This window comes from Rhinopithecus bieti, unplaced genomic scaffold (genome assembly GCF_001698545.2).
Source record: "Rhinopithecus bieti isolate Rb0 unplaced genomic scaffold, ASM169854v2 scaffold_80299, whole genome shotgun sequence".
NCBI lineage: Eukaryota > Metazoa > Chordata > Mammalia > Primates > Cercopithecidae > Rhinopithecus > Rhinopithecus bieti.
In genome coordinates, this window is record NW_016829764.1 from 12030 (window position 1) to 30075 (window position 18046).

At 52.9% G+C, this 18046-nt stretch overlaps 2 protein-coding genes and 1 pseudogene across 6 annotated transcripts in view; 1 reads left to right on the forward strand and 2 right to left on the reverse strand.

Moving 5' to 3' along the window:
* Window positions 1-2470, forward strand: part of LOC108524063 (glutathione S-transferase theta-2B-like) — a 5334-nt gene extending 2864 nt beyond the window's left edge. Inside the window, exons 2-5 of the mRNA XM_017864904.1 lie at window positions 154-241; window positions 1191-1341; window positions 1434-1607; window positions 1960-2470. Of these exons, the coding sequence (XP_017720393.1) occupies window positions 154-241; window positions 1191-1341; window positions 1434-1607; window positions 1960-2169 (623 nt within the window). The 3' untranslated portion in view covers window positions 2170-2470. The remainder of the gene's footprint in view (window positions 1-153; window positions 242-1190; window positions 1342-1433; window positions 1608-1959) is intronic.
* Window positions 1-13466, reverse strand: part of LOC108524067 (glutathione S-transferase theta-1-like) — an 18895-nt pseudogene extending 5429 nt beyond the window's left edge.
* A 3319-nt stretch (window positions 13467-16785) lies between these two features.
* Window positions 16786-18046, reverse strand: part of LOC108524065 (glutathione S-transferase theta-1) — a 26864-nt gene continuing 25603 nt past the window's right edge. For 3 of the 5 annotated variants that reach the window (XM_017864911.1, XM_017864912.1, XM_017864909.1), the window contains exons 4-5: window positions 17392-17568; window positions 16786-17186 (exon numbers count right to left, since the gene is read on the reverse strand). In XM_017864911.1, the coding sequence (XP_017720400.1) occupies window positions 16992-17186; window positions 17392-17568 (372 nt within the window). In that variant the 3' untranslated portion in view covers window positions 16786-16991. The remainder of the gene's footprint in view (window positions 17187-17391; window positions 17569-18046) is intronic. The other 2 variants (XM_017864910.1, XM_017864913.1) reach the window with 2 other exon arrangements.

The following is an 18046-nucleotide window of genomic DNA, read 5'->3' on the forward strand; positions in this document are numbered from 1 at the left end:
GTAGAGACGGGGATTCACCATGGTACCCAGGATGGTCTCGATCTCCTGACCTCGTGATCCGCCCGTCTTGGCCTCCCAAAGTGCTGGGATTATAGGCTTGAGCCACCGCACCCGGCCTACGCTGAAGATCTTGTCTGACTTCTTCCTCTTCAGGGCAGCACAGAAGCAAGGAGTTCTTCCAGATCAACAGCCTGCAGAAAGTGCCTGTGCTCAAGGATGGTGATTTCATCTTGACCGAAAGGTGCCCTCCTTCCCTCTCCCCTCCCACATCCGGAGCACATGTGACCCTGGCTGTCCCCACTGTGTGGGCCCTCCCATACCCCATGGGGCAGCAAGGGGAAAGGAGAGGGATCTGGGGAGAAGGTACAGCTTGGGGTGTGCCCGGGATGAGCAGGGGCTGACAGAGCATGTCCCCGCACCTCTCATCTTTGGCGTCATCTGAGCCCCAGGGCCTCTCTGCTCCCAGACTGAAGGATATTGGAAGAGAAGACAAGGGAACATTTTTCCAGTGTTGCACAGAGTAGGTTCAACAAATGCAAGCTGAAAAGAGCCTCTAGTGACTTGTGGCAGACTACCCCAATCTGCCCAGGCCAGGCCTAGAGGCCAGCGCCATGGCCCGAGGGCACAGCTCGTGGTGAGGTCCAGCCGCTGGGCAGGAAGAGGACAAGAGGTCAGGTGGCTGCAGAAGTGATGGCTGCAGGACCTGTCAGAGGAGGGCCGAAGACCTGCCTCCACTTGTGATCCCTGATCCATGCGCGTGGGCACGCAAGTGACTCCACAGAGCATCCACCGTGTGCTGGCCCCATGCTGGGTTCCAGTGGTCCAGGGAGCCTTTTCTGAGCTTCACTGCCTCAGACAAGTCACTTGACCATTCTGACCTTGAGTTTTCTCTTGTGCTAAAGGGCTAACGGGAGTCTCTACCTCATAGGGCAGCTGCTGGGATATCACAGAGATGAGGTTCTCAAAGTGCAAAGCAGAAGGTCCAGCCAAGAGTTGGTGCCTAAGAAAACAAAGACAGGAGGAGACTCGGGGGAGGAGGGGTTGGTGTTGGGGAGATGGAGATGGAGGGTGAGGCTGGAGGGCAGTCCTTCAAATGCAGAGAAACCCCCAGGCCCCACTGGCGGATGGGAGCAGCTGGGGGTAAAGGCCTGGTGCCAGTGTCCTTACAGCCACTGCCCATTCATTCCCAGCTCAGCCATCCTGATTTACCTGAGCTGTAAGTACCAGACGGCGGACCACTGGTATCCATCTGACCTGCAGGCTCGTGCCCGTGTTCATGAGTACCTGGGTTGGCATGCCGACTGCATCCGCGGCACCTTTGGTGTACCCATGTGGGTCCAGGTGAGGAGAGCCATCTGGAGAGTGGTTGGCATTCAGAGAGTAGTTGGGAGTAGGCAGGGGCCATACACTGACCCACTCTCTGCCCCCATCAGGTGTTGGGGCCACTCATTGGGGTCCAGGTGCCCGAAGAGAAGGTGGAACGCAACAGGACTGCCATAGACCAGGCCCTGCAATGGCTGGAGAACAAGTTCCTGGGGGACAGGCTTTTCCTTGCTGGCCAGCAGGTGACGCTGGCTGATCTCATGGCGCTGGAGGAGCTGATGCAGGTGTGAGCTCAGCCTGTGGGCAGTGTCCCTCTTCGTGCCACACCCATGAGGCACACAGAAACACTGAGGCCTAGAGAAAGCCAGGACTTTGCCCGGAGTCATAGAGCAAGTCTCTGGATGATCTGGGGCCAGAACCCTGAGCTTCTGCCTCCTGCCTGGGTATGGGGTCTCACCCCGGCTGCTCTTGGGCTCTAAAGCTGAACATACTGCCTGGGCCTCCATGGTCCATTCATCTGAGGGCTGGGGAATGGACCATGTCTCTGATACATTTGCCCATGGTTCCAGCATTCGGGTTGGCAGTGACAACTGGGAAAGTTGTATCCCCACAACCTTTTCATCCTTGTTCCTGTAGCCGGTGGCTGTTGGCTACGAACTGTTCAAGGGACGGCCACGACTGGCAGCATGGCGTGAACGAGTGGAGGCTTTCCTGGGTGCTGAGCTGTGCCAGGAGGCCCACAGCCTCATCTTGAGCATCCTGGAACAGGCGGCCAAGAAAACCCTCCCAACACCCCCACCAGAGGTCTATCCGACTATGCTACTTCGAATTGCCAGGATCCCCTGAAGGGTCTGGGATGGGGCCCAGGAGATTCGCCATGAGGATTCATTCTGTTACTTACTTGCCCCTGTTTATCTTTCCCTCTTGCCCCAGTCCCTTGTCTCCAGCTTCATGTGAAGCTCTGCACAGGCAAGACAGTGTCCTTGGCAGTGCTGCTTCTCCTTAGGTACAGCAGACATAACCAGTAAGAGACTAAATCTGCAATACATAAAAAACTCCTACAAATCAGTAACGTGAAGAACACTCAAAAATTGGCAAATGTCATCAGTGTTTTAAATATCATAAAGATTCCAAACACTTTGAATAGGGAACCAAGAGTTACTGGTTTTACTACGTTGTTATGTTATGCATATGGAGTAAAAGTCAATGCTAGTAACCCTCATCATGGTTAACCAAAGTAACTTCACAATAGCAAGTCAACATAATTGTATCACCAGGGCAACAAAATATTAAGTAAGTAACCAATTTGAATTGCCAACTATTAAAGGATGTAGGGGATGTTTCACAGGGAATAGCAATGATCTTTGAAGTCTAGGAAGCTTAAAAGATTTCTTTTAACAAGCATTCATGTCTTCTAGGACAGTTTTGTAATAACAGCAGATAGTAGGATTGTACATTGTCACACAGACCTCCATGTATATCCATGGGATGGACCTCATCACAATCATTTTAACAGAGAGAACTTAATATAAAGAATTGGTAACCAGGCATTAGAGAACTCCAAAGACAGAGAATCCAGATTAACACGGAGGTAAACACTGCAAGAAACTGCTACCCCTAGGGCTGGGGGATCAAGGGAGGACATTGGAATTAGGAAGACCAAGATGCTGGAGGGGCCCTGAGGAATTCAAACCTCTAAGAAAGGTGTTGCTCATCCCCCTAGCATCACCTTCTAAGAAGGGCAGGGTTCCCCAGTTTGCCCTGAGGTCTTCACAGGAGGCCATCTGGCTGTGGATGCAGTTCTCAAGTGTGACAGTAGATGTCACTGCTGACCAATAAACACGCTATTCCATACACATACTGGGCTACTTGCCCACACGTCTTGTGGCCTTGGTGCCCCCACTTCCCATTCCTGCCCTGTGCCCACCATGTGCCACTCCTAGCCAGAAGTATTCCAAGCAGCAACCATTGCAACTGCCCTGCCTTAAGGGTGCCTGGTGGTGGCTTCTGTCTTAGGTCCCATTCCGAATGTCTGTCTCTCGAGCGATTTCTCATACTTTGGGGGACACGCTGGCCTGCTTTCCTGGGCCTTTTCCATTACCAATCCCTCTCCCCATCAGACATTGGGGATTGCGGCCACAACCTGTGCTTTCTTGATCCCTGCTGGCTGCCTTTGGATTGTTCCTAATTGGATGGCTTTACTTTCAACAGACACTCCAATAAAAAAACATGAAATAAAGAATAAAGTCAGTCAGTCCCAGTGCTGTGTAGGTGGCAGTAAGTCCGGGAGACCGACGTCAGCTGAACTAACCATGGTGTGCTTCATTGTTAAACGGGGCCAGCAGGATCCCCAGGTCACCTGGCAGGAGGAGGGGCAGGGAAGGGTCCTGAGAAGTGACCTTGAGTTCCACTTAGTGCTCTTGGCAGAGGGAAGGACTTGGGCTAGCGCTGGAGGCATGAAGATGGGGTGTGTTCATGGCTCTCCAGCAGTCCAGGCGTGGGAAGGGGACACTGAGAAGGGAACCGTAGCAAGGTGAGGACTGACTTTCAGCCATGTGACTGATTTGCCTGTGTGTGGTGCGTGTATGTGTATGAATGTCAGTGACCAACAAAATCACACAATTCACTCATTCACACACATATACCCACATACACAAATTCACACTGCTCACATTTACACACAATTCATAAAATTCACATATATACCCATGTACACACAGTTCACTCGCATCGCACACATATACACCCACACATAAACAGTCACACAATTCACTCACGTTCACGGTCACCGACATTCACACACATACACACGCACCACACACAGGCAATGCAATTCAGTCACATGGCCAAAAGCCAGTCTTCACCTTGCTACAGTTCCCTTCCCAGTGTCGCCTCAACCTTTGCAACAGCGTCCCCTTCCCATGCCTGGACTGCTGGAGAGCCCTGAACACACCCCATCTTCATGCCTCCAGCGCTAGCCCAAGCCCTTCCCTCTGCCAAGAGCACTAAGTGGAACTCAGGGTCACTTCTCAGGACCCTTCCCTGCCCCTGCTCCTGCCAGGTGACCTGGGGATCCTGCTGACCCCGTTTAACAATGAAGCACACCATGGTTAGTTCAGCTGATGTCACTCTCCCGGACTTACTGCCACCTACACAACACTGGGACTGTTTATTCTTTATTTCGTGTTCTTTATTGGAGTGTCTGTTGAAAGCAAAACCATGCAATTAGGAACAATCCAAAGGCAGCCAGCACGGAGTGAGTGCAGAATGCAGTGGTAGGTTTGTGGTCTGGCTAGCGTCCAGGAGTGAAGTTGCAGACCTTCCCGGTGAGTGTTACAGCTCAAACGGCAGCGTGGACCCAGAGTGAGCAGCAACAATATTTATAACAAAGAACAAAGCTTCCACAGCATGGAAGGGGACCCAAACAGGTTGCAGTTGGCTGGCTCGGGCAGCCTGCTTTTATGTCCTTATCTGGCCCCACCCACATCCTGCTGATTGGTCCGTTTTACAGAGAGCTGATTGGTCCATTTTGACAGAGTGCTGATTGGTGCGTTTACAATCCTTGAGCTAGTCAGAGAGTCACAGAGTGCTAGTCCTTCAAGTCTTCACTAGATTAGCTAGATACAGAGTACCAATTGGTGTATTCACAAACCCTGAGCTAGACACAGAGTGCTGATTGGTGTATTTACAAACCCTGAGTTAGAGTGGTGATTGGTGTATTCACAAACCCTGAGCTAGACAGAGTGCTGATTGGTGTATTTACAAATCCTGAGCTAGACACAGAGTGCTGATTGGTGTATTTACAATCCTCTGGCTAGATATAAAAGTTCTCCAAGTCCCCATCCAGTTCAGGAGCCCAACTGGCTTCACCCAATGGATCCTGCACCAGGGCTCATGTGGAGCTGCCAGCCAGTCCCGAGCGGCGCCTGCATTCCTCAGCCCTTGGGCTGGCCATGGGACCAGGCACCACGGAGGAGGGGGCGGCGCCCCTCGGGGAGGCTGAGGCAGCGCGGGAGCTTACCGCAGGTGGGGAGCTCAGACGTGGCGGTCTGCAGGTCTCCAGCCCTGCCCTGCCGGGAAGCAGGTAAGGCCTGGTGAGAATTTGAGTGCGGCGCCGGCGGGCCGGCACTGCTGGGGACCCGGCGCAACCTCCGCAGCTGCTGGCCCAGGTGCTAAGCCCCTCACTGCTCTGAGCCGTCGGTGTGCGGGGCCCGCCGATCCCACGCCCACTGGAACTCACACAGGCCAGCGAGCGCAAGCCCCGGTTCCCACCCGCGCCTCTCCCTCCACACCTCCCCAAAAGCAGAGGGAGGCAGCTTCGGCCTCAGCCAGCCCAGAGAGGGGCTTCCACAGTGCCCTGGCGGGCTGAAGGGCTCTTCAGGCGCGGCCAGAATGGGCGCCGAGGCCGAGGACGCGCTGAGCACAGTCCTACCATCAGGAACCTGAGGGGTCAGGGGGCCCCAGGGCCCCAGACCCTGATGTGTTCTCACTGGGCAGGGCAATAGTGGGTTTTTCCCCCTGAGGCAGGATCACTGGCTCCAGTCTGTGGCAGTCCCAAATGGATCCTCCACTACCCTACGCACCAGTCTTGGCCCAGGGTTTGCTCCTTGGTGAGAAACTCAAAGAAGTGGGCGCTGTGGCTGCGGTTGTCCTCAGCACTACGCAGATGGAGGAGATGGACGGCTGCGCGCAGGGCTCGGTGGACCCGCTCAGCGCCACGGCCAGGCCTGTACGCACTGTCACCTGCATGCGCTGAGGGGGACATGAAAAGTTTTACCTGAAGCTGGGGCCGGCAGGGCTACCTCTAGGGGACCCGACCCAAGCGCGGGAAAGCCGAAACGCGCAGTGTTCGTGGGGACAGGGATCCCAGTACAGGTCGAGGCCCCTGAAGGTCACGTTCGGCTCATGACTGGGGAGGGCGATAAGGGAAAGACGTGCGGAGGGGGAGCCGCGGGATCCTGGAGCACGGAAAGTCAGAACTTGGCGTGCGGAAAGGAGGGGGGAGTGGTCCCTGGGGAAAAGGGTCGGGGTCGCTGTGGGGGAGGCGGAGCAGGGACAGGGCTGGACCCCTGGCCCACCAACCTCCCCTCGCCCTGTGCTGCCTGGCCCACGCTGACGTCCGCAGGTTTGCCCAGGATAGAGGTAGCGGCGGCGCAGAGTCGTTTCTCCAGCCCTGCGGGCACTCGGTTGTTGGGCAAATTCCTGTCTAGCTCTAGGAAGGGTATGGCAGGCAGAGAAAGGAAAACAGCTCTGGGAGAGAAGCAGCTCTGGGTACCCGAGGCTCGCGGACCAGGGAGGAGGGGCGAGGCGCCACAGCAACCTGGCTTCTCATTGGCTGGACAGAGACTCAGCGCTCCCCAATTGGCTGCCTAGAGTATATCCCGCTTCCGCAAACAAAAGTCACGTGTGCCGGCTCTGTTTTCCAAAAGTCCCATCGCCCCCATCCTATGTGTAGCCCCACGCACTACCAGTCTTTAACTGCGTGGTGGGTACACCCTGTCGCTTCCCCCACCCTCTTGCCTAGCACCGGGTGGATTTCCCTTAAGCTTTCCGCGCTATGGTCGCCTGGTTCCTAGCTCTGTTAAAGGTCTGCTAACGCACAGACACACACACACACCCCTATAGGGGTCTTCCCCAAGTTCGACCCTAATAATGCAACGGAAGTTTAAATGTTTTTTGAATGATTTGCCACCATTTCGAAGTCAGGCAATTTTATATTCAGTATGAAAATCTGCGCTTCTCTTGGGCAGTCAGGAGATGTGGTTACATGTGAGGGCGCAAGTGGGGCTGGGCAGGCACCCTTGGGTTCACGACATTTCCTGTCCCCGCCTGGTCCCCACTGACATCTGCCTGTGTAGCCTTTTGTGCCGATGGTGAGCCACTGTTCACCAGGGGGTGGCAAAATGTGTTATTTAAAACATGGAAATCTGTTGGTGTGGCTTAAACATAAGTCTCTGATTAGTGTGGCAAAATCACTTGAATTGTACATTTTAAATATGATTGAAATTGTGGTCAGGCAGAGTGGCTGACACCTGTAATCTCAGCACTTTGGGAGGCCAGGAAGGGAGGATTGCTTGAGTCCAGGAGTACAAGACCAGGCTAGGCAACATAGCAAGATTCCCTTCTTTATTTTCTACAGAAAAAAAAAAAAGGAATCCTGGTGTTGTGGTGTGCGCTTGTAGTTCTAGCTATCTGTGCAGCTGAGGCAGGAGGGTTGCTTGAGCCCAGGAGATCTAGGCTGCAGTGAACTGTGACTCATTTTTTCCCTGTCTCGTTGTCTGATGGGTTTCTCTTATTTTTGTTTGTTTGTTTGTTTGTTTCTGAGACAGTCTCGCTCTGACTGGAGCTTGAGTGCAGTGGTATAGTCTCAGCTCACTGCAACCTCCACCTCCCAGGCTCAAGTGATTCTCCTGTCTCAGCCTCCTGAGTGTGCTACCACACCTGACTAATTTTTGTATTTTTAATATAGAGGGGGTTTCACCGTGTTGACCGGGACTGGTCTCAAACTCCCGACCTCAAGTGATCTGCACACCTTGGCCTCCCAAAATGCTGGGATTACAAGGGTGAGCCACCACGCCAGGCCTGTCTTACGGGTTTCTAAGAGCATCCTAAAGAACATCACTTCCTTCTGACATATCTTTTACCAAGATCCCTCCCAGTTTTTTGCTTGTTTTATGTTTAATCAATTTTTTCTTACACAAGATGTCCCTGTATATGTTTTTTTTGTTTGTTTATTTGTTTTGTTTTGTTTTTGAGACAGAGTTTTGCTCTTGTTGTCCAGGCTGGAGTACAATGGCGTGATCTCAGCTCACTGTATCTCCACCTCCCGGGTTCAAGCAATTCTCCTGACTCAGCCTCCTGAGTAGCTGGGATTACAGGCATACACCACCACACCCGACTAATTTTGTAGTTTTAGTAGAGATGGGGTTTCTCCATGTTGGTCAGGCTGGTCTCAAACTCCCAACCTCAGGTGATCCACCCGCCTCTGCCTCCCAACGTGCTGGGATTAAAGGCCTGAGCACCGCAGCTGGCGTGTATTGGTTTTTTCTCTGTTGAGCCCTCCCACTGTTCTGAGGCTTAGAAAGTCCTTTCATACCCAGATATCAGACGAACATTTATTGAAATGTCTCCTCACTTCTTCCTAGTTTGACTTTTTTCACTTAATACTTCTCCATCTAGGAATTATGTGTGTAGCAAAGTGAGGGTTTGTTTGTTTTCTCCCCCTAAAGGCAAGATTCCCAGGCAACCTAGAGTATGCAAAAGAGCATAGGATTAACTGCTCATAGCTCTGGAATCATTCTTTGGCTCTGGTCCTTGGTTTCCTTTCTATGAAACAAGTTGAGTGAATTAGGCAGTCTCTGGCATTCCAGGATTTCGTCTCAGGTCTAAACAGGATTTTGTAAAGTGAAAGCACCATCCCTTGGGCATCCTGGGAGGTGTCCCTGCCCTCCATGGCTCGCCTTCTGCCACATGGCCCAGCAGCAGCTACTCTGCAGGACCGTGTGCTGCCATGACATGTACTGATGCGCGCTGGTGCGGGCCTGCAGGTCCTGGGGATAGCAGTGGTCAGGCGCTTTGTACATGCAGCTCATATGCAGCAAGATAGCCACACTGAGGGGACATGGCAGGGGCAGAAGACATGCCCTGATCACTCTTCAGGCATTTTCTGGGGCATTTTCACTATCCCCATGATGCAGAGGAGAAACGTGAGGCTCAGAGAGGTTAGGTAACTGCCCAGGGTCACACAGCCCTCCACGGGGCCAGACTATCATCTGAACTAAGGGCAGGAAGTAAGAAACAAAATGTCATGAACTTCAGCAGGGGATCAGGGAAGGCTTCCAGGAGGAAGGGGCACCCAGTATGAGTCTGAAGAATGAGAGCAAGTTGGGTATCTCCCCAACATATCCAAAGCATGGACGGGGCCAGGAGCAAGGCCAGCAGGAGAGAGCCTTCCAGGTGACATGGCAGCATTGCTTCCCACCCCGTCCCATCCCCTGTCCACCTATGGTGAAGCGTTGTGCAGTGTGACCCCCAGAGCTCATCGTGCCTCTGTGGGTGTCGGACCCTCCAGTGATCCCAGGCTCTGAATGTGAATCCAGCTCCACCACGGAGGCACTGTGTGGCCTCGGTAAAGGACGCCACCATGCAGCCAACAACCTGGAGGCCGTTTTTGGCTTTCATTTTTCCTGCCCACCTCCGACTCTTCAGCAAGCCCTGCAGTTAGAGTTTCAAGAAAAGTCAGAACCGACCACCACCCCGCCCCTTAACCCTGCACCACCACCACCACCTTGGTCTGGGGCTCCAGCGCTGCGTGCTGGATGACTGCAGTAGCTGTTTCACCCCCGCCAGGGGGATCCTTTATGACGCAAGTCAGATCACAGTTCTCCTCTGCTCAAAACCCTCTGACGACTCAATCCCCCTGCAGTAAGACCCAAAGCCTTCCCAGTGTCCCATGCTACCCTCTGTCCTGACCTCCTGCTCTTCCTGCTCACTGCACCTGCCCTGGCCCATTGCTCTCCAGTCTGCACCCCACGCATTGTCCCACCTGGAGCCTTCACCCTTACTCTTCCCTCCAGCCAGAACACCCTTCCCCTCATGCCTTGCGCATTCCTACAGCTCTCTGCTCGGATGCCACCTCCTCCAGGGAGTCTTCCCTCAACATCCTACTCATAACGACACATGCCCCCACTCTTACCCTGTGTATTTTTTCCATGGCATCCATCCACATCTGATATGTTACATGTTTACATGGGTTACTGTCAGCTCCCCTTGTATTAATGGAATGTGATCCCATGAGGGGAAGGGCGTAGACACGTTCGCTGCTCAAGCCCCAGGGCTGAAATGGGGTCTGGCCCTGGTGGATGTTTAGCAAATAGCCACTGAAGCTCGCTGAGTGGTCCCTCGACTCTCCAGGGAAACAGTACTTGCCCCACAGGGTTTGTGGGCAAAATGGTAGCACTAAGATGCCTGGTACAGCTGCTCCTCGAATCTTAGCACTCTCCTTCCTTCAGAGGGCTGGGCTGGTGGTGAGGTGACCTGGAAGCAGACTGGGCATTTTGGCTTTCTGCAAGTCCCTCCCCTCCTCCAGCCTCAGTTTCCTCATTTGTACAATGCAGGATGGGACTTCTATAGCCCCTCTCAACACTGGGCACCTCTGCCTGCCTCAGCCCATTCTTCACCCTGGGGCTGGTGCAGAGCCCACAGTCCATGATCCAAGCCATCAACAGTGAACAGACAGATGACTGACTGGCCCCACAAGGCCTGGCAGCAGCCCAGGGACCGGTAACCTCTCAGCCAAGGTGAAGTCCCCATCCTTCAAGGCCTGGCACCTTCCTCAGAGGGTTCACCTGGGCAAAAGCAACGCTGTGTTGCTGGCCTGCAGGCGAGATCAGAGAGGTGAGTGGGGAGAACCCTGAGTTCTCTGAGGTCTCTGCCCACCCACACTCCAAAATCCCAGCACCAGCTTTCTGAGGCCCCTGTCTGGGAGGCATCAGGGAAGAGGAGGCCTCTCTGCTAGTCACTGGATCACAGACCCTGACCCCATCAGAGGTCCGCCTTTCCTGTGTCCAGCTCCTTGAAACATGGGTCAAGGACAATTCCCTGGAGCTGTAATTCACACCCCACCCCCAGTCAGTTCCATCCATAGGTCAGACCCCTCCAGCCTCCTCCCTGAGCTCTAGGCTTGCCCCCTCTGATTCAGCTTCCTATCCCAGCTGGTGACTTAGGACCTTCTGACCAGGCTGGGTGACCTGTCTACACCCCAGAGACCCAGCGACACATTTTCCCAACCGTCAGACCAACCTCATTCTTGCTGGGAATCCCTGCCCCGTTCAGCCACTCAGCCTCCAGTGGCTCAGCTCTTCTTCCTTTCCTATGCCAGACTCTCAAGGCTGCCTCCCCACTGGGGGTTCCCAGGTCTGACTCACTTTAGCACTTCAGGCCAGTGCTGGTGGTTGCGTTAGGTGCCTGGTTAATGTGTTCGGATCGGAGGACCTCAGTCGAGCCAGGCTCCAGTCTGATCATAGGCCTACATGTGGGCCTCTTTGCCCTTCTGCTGAATGGACATGCACACCGCTGCCCATTCTCCCTCCACAAACTGCCTCCATGTCCAGCCCCTGTTCTGCAGCAGGTGGCTCACGCTGTTTGTACCAAGGTCAGCAAGGGCTACCAAGGGCAGCAATTGCGAAAGGTCAGCTAAGCAGAGGGGCCTCCTTCTGGCCTGCCCAGGGGATTCTGACTCTGCTGTCTGTCCTACTGCCCAGTTATAGCCCTGCCTCCTCCACTGAATTCTGCTCCAGTTGCATCTCTCTATGCCAGCAAACACTGGAGCTCAGGGTGAGGGGGCTGGCCTCCCCCACTGCCCTGCCACAGGGCCCTCCCACCTCTAGCCTCTAGGAGTAGAGGGGTGAGAACCCCCATGCGATAGAGCAAGTCAGATGCAGGAAAAATAAAAAGCAGAATACCAAGAAACACATAAAAATGGAAGAGACCCAGGGCCAGACACGGTGGTGCATGTCTGTAATACCAACACCTTAGAAGGCTGAGGCAGGCAGATCACTTGAGCTCAGGAGTTCAAGACCAGCCTGGTCTACATGGCAAAATCACGTGTCTACACATACCAAAAAAAAAAGTAACTGGGCGCGGTGGCATGCCTGTAGTCCCAACTACTCTACTTGGGAGCAGTAAGTTGGGAGGATGGCTTGAACCTGAGGATGGCTTGAACCTCACTGCAAGGCTGCAGTGAGCCGGGATCATGCCACTGCCCTCTAACCTGGGCTACAGAGTGAGACCCTGTAAAAAATAAATAAATAAATAATAAAAAAGTGGAAGAGACACAGGCAGGGGTAGACAGGGACTATTTTACTTAGGAAACAAAGAGGCAGTTTCATTGTTTTTTCCAAGCACATGCAGTGAAGATATTCTGGCCCCACTCCATTTCCCTACCCTCCTTCTGCACCTGCTCTGCCCTCTCTTAACCTGTATTTTTTTTTTTTTTTTTTTTTNGAGGAAGAGGAAGAGGAAGAGGAAGAGGAAGAGGAAGAGGAGACCCAGGCAGAGGTAAACAAGTACTATTCCACTTAGGAAACAAGGAGGTAGTTTCACTGTTTTTTCCAAGCACATGGTGTGAAGATATTCTGGCCCCACTCCATTTCCCTACCCTCCTTCCGCACCTGCTCTACCCCCCCTTTTTTTTTTTTTTTTTTTTTTTTGAGACGGAGTCTCGCTCTGTCGCCCAGGCTGGAGTAGTGCAGTGGCCAGATCTCAGCTCACCGCAAGCTCCACCTCCCGGGTTCATGCCATTCTCCTGCCTCAGCCTCCGGAGTAGCTGGGACTACAGGCGCCCGCCACCTCGCCTGGCTAGTTTTTTGTATTTTTTAGTAGAGACGGTGTTTCACCATGTTAGCCAGGATGGTCTCGATCTCCTGACCTCATGATCCGCCCGTCTCGGCCTCCCAAAGTGCTGGGATTACAAGCTTGAGCCACCGCCCGGCCTCTACCCCCTCTTAACTTGTAATTTGAAGAATGCTTTGTATTCACTATGCAAAGACGAGGCCTCTTTTAACATAAACAACCAGCAGGGCATGGCAGCTCATGCCTGTAATCCCAACACTTTGGGAGGCCAAGGCAAGAGGATTGCTTGAGCTCAGGAGTTTGAGACCAGTCTGGGCAACATAGCAAGACCTCCCCTCAGTAATAATAATAATAATAATAATAATAATAATAAATTGGCTGGGCACGTCAGCTGCCACCTGTAGTCCCAGCTGCTTGAGGGGCTGAGGCAGGAGGATCGCTTGAGCCTGGAAGTTTGAAGCTGCAGGGAGCCATGATTGTACCACTGCACTCCAGCCTGAGTGACAGAGTTAGATCCTGTCTCCAAAAGGTAAAAATAATACAAGATAATTATGTAATAGTTTCCACACCGGAGAGTCTGATTCTTCGTGTTAGTCTGCATTCTTGGCCTGACTGCAAAGCAGCGGGGACAGATGGGGATCCGTAGCCAATATCCCCTGGGCCCGGCTGCCCAGCCCAGTGCTTCATAGCTCCACTGTGTGAAGCTCGAAGGGGATGCCGTTCTTCTTGGCGAAGATGTAGACTGCACAGCAGGGCTGGGACAGCCGGTCCAGGTACAGCTCCAGACCCATGACGGGGGTGATGGGGTGGGGCGCGGGAGGGCAGACCTAAACCTAGGGGATGGGCCCTGGGGACGAGCCCAGGGTACAGGCCTGGGAACAGGAACTGAAGGCAGGAATGGCTGGTGGGGGGTGGCGGACAGGAACTGCTGGGTCACCAAGCCTGCAGTGGTGCACTTCACTAGGAGCCTGGAGCCCGGCCACGCCCTCCTCTCTCAAAGGTTGGCTCCAGAGAACTTTGGGCCAATCAGTGGTGCATCTGCTCTCTCCTTTCTGGGAATCTAGGCTGGGGGTATCTTTCTCTCTAAAAGGGAAGAGGAGAAAGGAGGTGCAGCAGCCTCCTTGCCCAGTAACTGGCCCAGTGCCCAGGATGGAGGCTAGAGGGGAAGGGTGGCTGGCTGCCTGCAAGGCTGACAGCCCCAGACCTCATGAAGGAATGAGCTGTCCCTCCCCAGTCATGAGGGTCATATTTATTACACTCCAGCTAATGCCTCCCCCAGATGGCTGAGGCCCTGTGAGGCCTATCCAGAGGTTTCCAACAGTGCCTGGCATTGCAGAGAACTTCCTACCCACTATTCAAGTGCAACCCTAGGGCTTTTGATGCCTGTGGGTATGACACTCCCATTTCCCAAGGGAGCCTCCCAAGGTAGGAAAACCCTATTCCCAAATCCAAGATCCGGAGAAAGACTGTTGGCAGGAGGATGGTTACTGGAAAACTTGAGAATAGCTTTGCTTCTCTCGTTCCCCATGGTTCCCACCTACCCCCTTTTTTTGAGATAAAGTCTCACTTTGTTGAGCAGGCTGGAGTGCAGTGGGATGATCATGGCTCACTGCAGCCTTGACCTTCAGGGCTCAAGTGATCAAGTGATCCTCTCACCTCAGCCTCCCAAGTAGCTGGGATCACAGGCATCACATCTGGCTAGTTTTAAATTTTTTAATTAATTAATCTTTTTTTTTGTAGAGACGGGGTCTCACTATGTTTCCCAGGCTGGTCTCCAACTCCTGGGCTCAAGTGGTCTTCTTGCCTCAGACTCCTGAAGTGTTGAGATTACAGGCATGAACCATTGCACCCAATCCCATGGTCCCCATTTAAGACCTATCCCCCCGCAGAAGAGTGCCTTCCTGGCCTAGTGGCCACATTCTCCTGCCCCTTCAGTTGCCCGCCCCTTTTCAGAAGACACCTTTGGCCAGGATTACTGCAATATCCAATCTCCCTGCTTCTTCCCTGGCTGTCTTCCAGTCCAACCCCCAGCAGCAGCCAGAATATTATTCTAAAACACAACCAGAGCACTCCATTCATTCTAACAGTTTAAAGCCAAGCACCTAGGCATACCATTTAGGCTCCTGAATGGCTGGGTCTTGACCAGGAGAGCTGCTGTCTAGATTTTCTCCTCCTGACCAGTTCCTCAACAGAGATGCAAAGCTACTGATTAATAGTAAGAATCGGCCGGGCACAGTGGCTCATGGCTATAATCCCAGCACTTTGGGAGGCCGAGGCAGGCAGATCACCTGAGGTTGGGAGTTCGAGACCAGCCTGACCAACATGGAGAAACCTTGTCTCAATTAAAAATACAAAAGTAGCTGGGCGTGGTGGTGAGTGCCTGTAATCCCAGCTACTCGGGAGGCTGAGGCAGAAGAATCGCTTTAACTCGGGAGGTGGAGGTTGTGGTGAGCTGAGATTGCGCCACTGAGCTCCAGCCTGGGTAACAAGAGCAAAACTCTGTCTCAAAAAACAAAACAAAACAAAACAAACAGACAAACAAAAAAACCAGTAAGGGTCATGTTCTGGGAGGTTAACTCAGCCAACTGTTGGGTCACCATGACTATAGCCAACAAATGTGGGATGCTGCTGGGCCCTGGGCTGTCAGATAAATTACTTTCCCCGAGAATTAGAAGGCTATACGAAATGTATTGTTTTTTGTTTTGTTTTGTTCTGGGTTTCTTTGCGTGTTTTTAGAGACAGGATCTTGTTCTGTTGCCCCAGGCTGGAATGCTATGGCTCAATCAGAGCTCACTGCAGCCTCGAACGCCTGGGCTCAAGTAATCCTCCTACCTCAGCCTCCCGAGTAGCTAGAACTACAGGCATGCACCACCATGCCTGGCTAATTTAAAAAAAAATTTTTTTTTGGCTGCACGTGGTATCTTGGCACCTGTAATCCCAGCACTTTGGGAGGTAGAGGCGGGAGCATCTCTTGAGCACAGGAGTACAAGGCTAGCCTGGGCAACATGGCAAGACCCTGTCTCTACAAAAATAAAAAAATTAGCTGGGCGCGGTGGGGTGCACCTGTTGTCCCAGCTTCTTAGGAGGCTGAGGTGGGAATATTGCTTGAGCCTGGGACCTCAAGGCTGCAGTGAGCTATGACTGTGCCACTGCACTCCAGCCTGGGCAACAGAGTGAGACCCCATCTCTGAAAAAATATTTTTTGGGGGAGCCAGGCGCAGTGGCTCACTCCTGTAATTCCAGCACTTTCAGAGGTGGAGACGCGCAGATCAGTTGAGGTACAGAGTTTGAAACCAGCCTGGCCAACATGGTGAAACCTCGTCTCTTCTAAAAATACAAAAATTAGCCAGGTGTGGTGGTGCATGCCTGTAATCCCAGCTGTTCAGGAGGCTGAGGCAGGAGAATCGCTTGAACCTGGGAGGCAGAGGTTGCAGTAACCTGTGATCGTGCCACTGCCCTCCAGCCTGGGCAACAGAGCAAGACTCTGTCTCAAAAAAAAAAAAATTGTTTTGAACTCCTGGACTCAAGCAATCCCCCAACCCGGACCCCCCAAAGTACTGGGATTATACGCACGAGCTACCACACTCAGCCACATTTATTAATTTCACTCTTGGCAAACATCAGGGAGAAGCTGACCCAAACGGCCTGGGAAGGGGGATTGTCTTTCAGATAGAGACCAAGACTAGGGTTGGGACAGAGGAAAGTCAAATAAATCACACATTAGAGTTAGAAGCAGAGGCTCAGGCTGAGCCCAGGTTTATTATCCAAAATGAAAATGAAATGCAGTGATTAAAGGACACAGGATCTCAGTGTGCATCATTCTCTCTCTTTTTTTTTTTTTTTTTTTGAGATGGAGTCTCGCTCTATCGCCCAGGCTGGAGTGCAGTGGCCGGATCTCAGCTCACTGCAAGCTCCGCCTCCCGGGTTCCCGCCATTCTCCTGCCTCAGCCTCCCGAGTAGCTGGGACTACAGGTGCCCGCCACCTCACCTGGCTAGTTTTTTTGTATTTTTTAGTAGAGACGGGGTTTCACAGTGTTAGCCAGGATGGTCTTGATCTCCTGACATCGTGATCCACCCGTCTCGGCCTCCCCAAGTGCTGGGATTAGAGGCTTGAGCCACCGCGCCCGGCCGTGTGCATCATTCTCATTGTGGCTTTCAGGCGGCTGTGGAAGACAGGGTAGGGATGGTGGCCTCGGGAGCTGAGGCGCTCTGGGACTTGGGCAAGTTTTAGGCAAGCCATTCCTGCTTTCTGGGCCATTAGACATGAAAGTGCTTTGTGCACTGTTGAGGGCAGTGCAGGGGTAAGGCTTCCCAGCTCACTGGATCATGGCCAGCACCCAGGGCATCAGCTTCTGCTTTATGGTGGGGTCTGCAGGTGGGAAGTCCTTGGCCTTCAGAATGACCTCATGGGCCTCCTGGAAGAGGTCCTCCCCCACTGCTGCCTCCACGCGCTGCCGCCATGTGGCCAGCTTGGGTCGGCCTTCGAAGACTTGGCAGCCAGCACCCACAGGCTGTGGAGAAAAGGGGACAGAATGGGGATGGATGGTTGCGAGGGCAGGGATGGGCAGCATCTGATTTGGGGACCATAGATCTTCAGGAGGGGTTTGCACACACACTTAAGCACAGTGCTATAGCCAGGTGTGGCAGCATAAGCAGGACTTCAGCAACTAGCCAGGGCCCCCTGGCCTAGCGGGCCCACCTGCCCACAGCACTCACATGCATCAGCTCCGTGATGGCTACCAGGTCAGCTAAGGAGATGTGAGGCCCAGTAAGGAAGGCCTTGTTCTGGAGGAACTTGTCCTCGAGCAACTGCAGGGTCACATCCAGCTCTACCAGGGTGGCTGCCAGCGTCTGAGGAGATACTGGCTCACCCAGGAAAACAGGGAACATCATCTGAGGATTGGGCAGGCAAAGTCAGGAGTTAGTGGGGTAGAGAGTTAGTTTTGATTTGCATTTCCCTAATGATTAGTGATGCTGAGCATCTTTTTTTGTACTTGTTGGCCAAAATGAGAATATTCTCAACACATTGGGTTAAGTAAAATATATCAATTTTCTTTCTTTCTTTCTTTCTTTTTTCTTTCTTTCTTTCTTTCTTTCTTTCTTTCTTTCTTTCTTTCTTTCTTTCTTTCTTTCTTTTCTTTCTCTCTCTCTTCTCTCTCTCTCTCTCTCTCTCTCTGTCTCTCTGTCTCTCTCTCTCTCTCTCTCTTTCTTTCTTTCTTTTTTTTGAGATGGAGTCTTGCTCTGCTGCCCGGGCTGGAGGTGCAAGCTCCACCTCCCAGGTTCACGCTATTCTCCTGCCTCAGCCTCCCGAGCAGCTGGGACTACAGGTGCCCACCACCACGCCCAGCTAATTTTTTGTATTTTTTTTTTT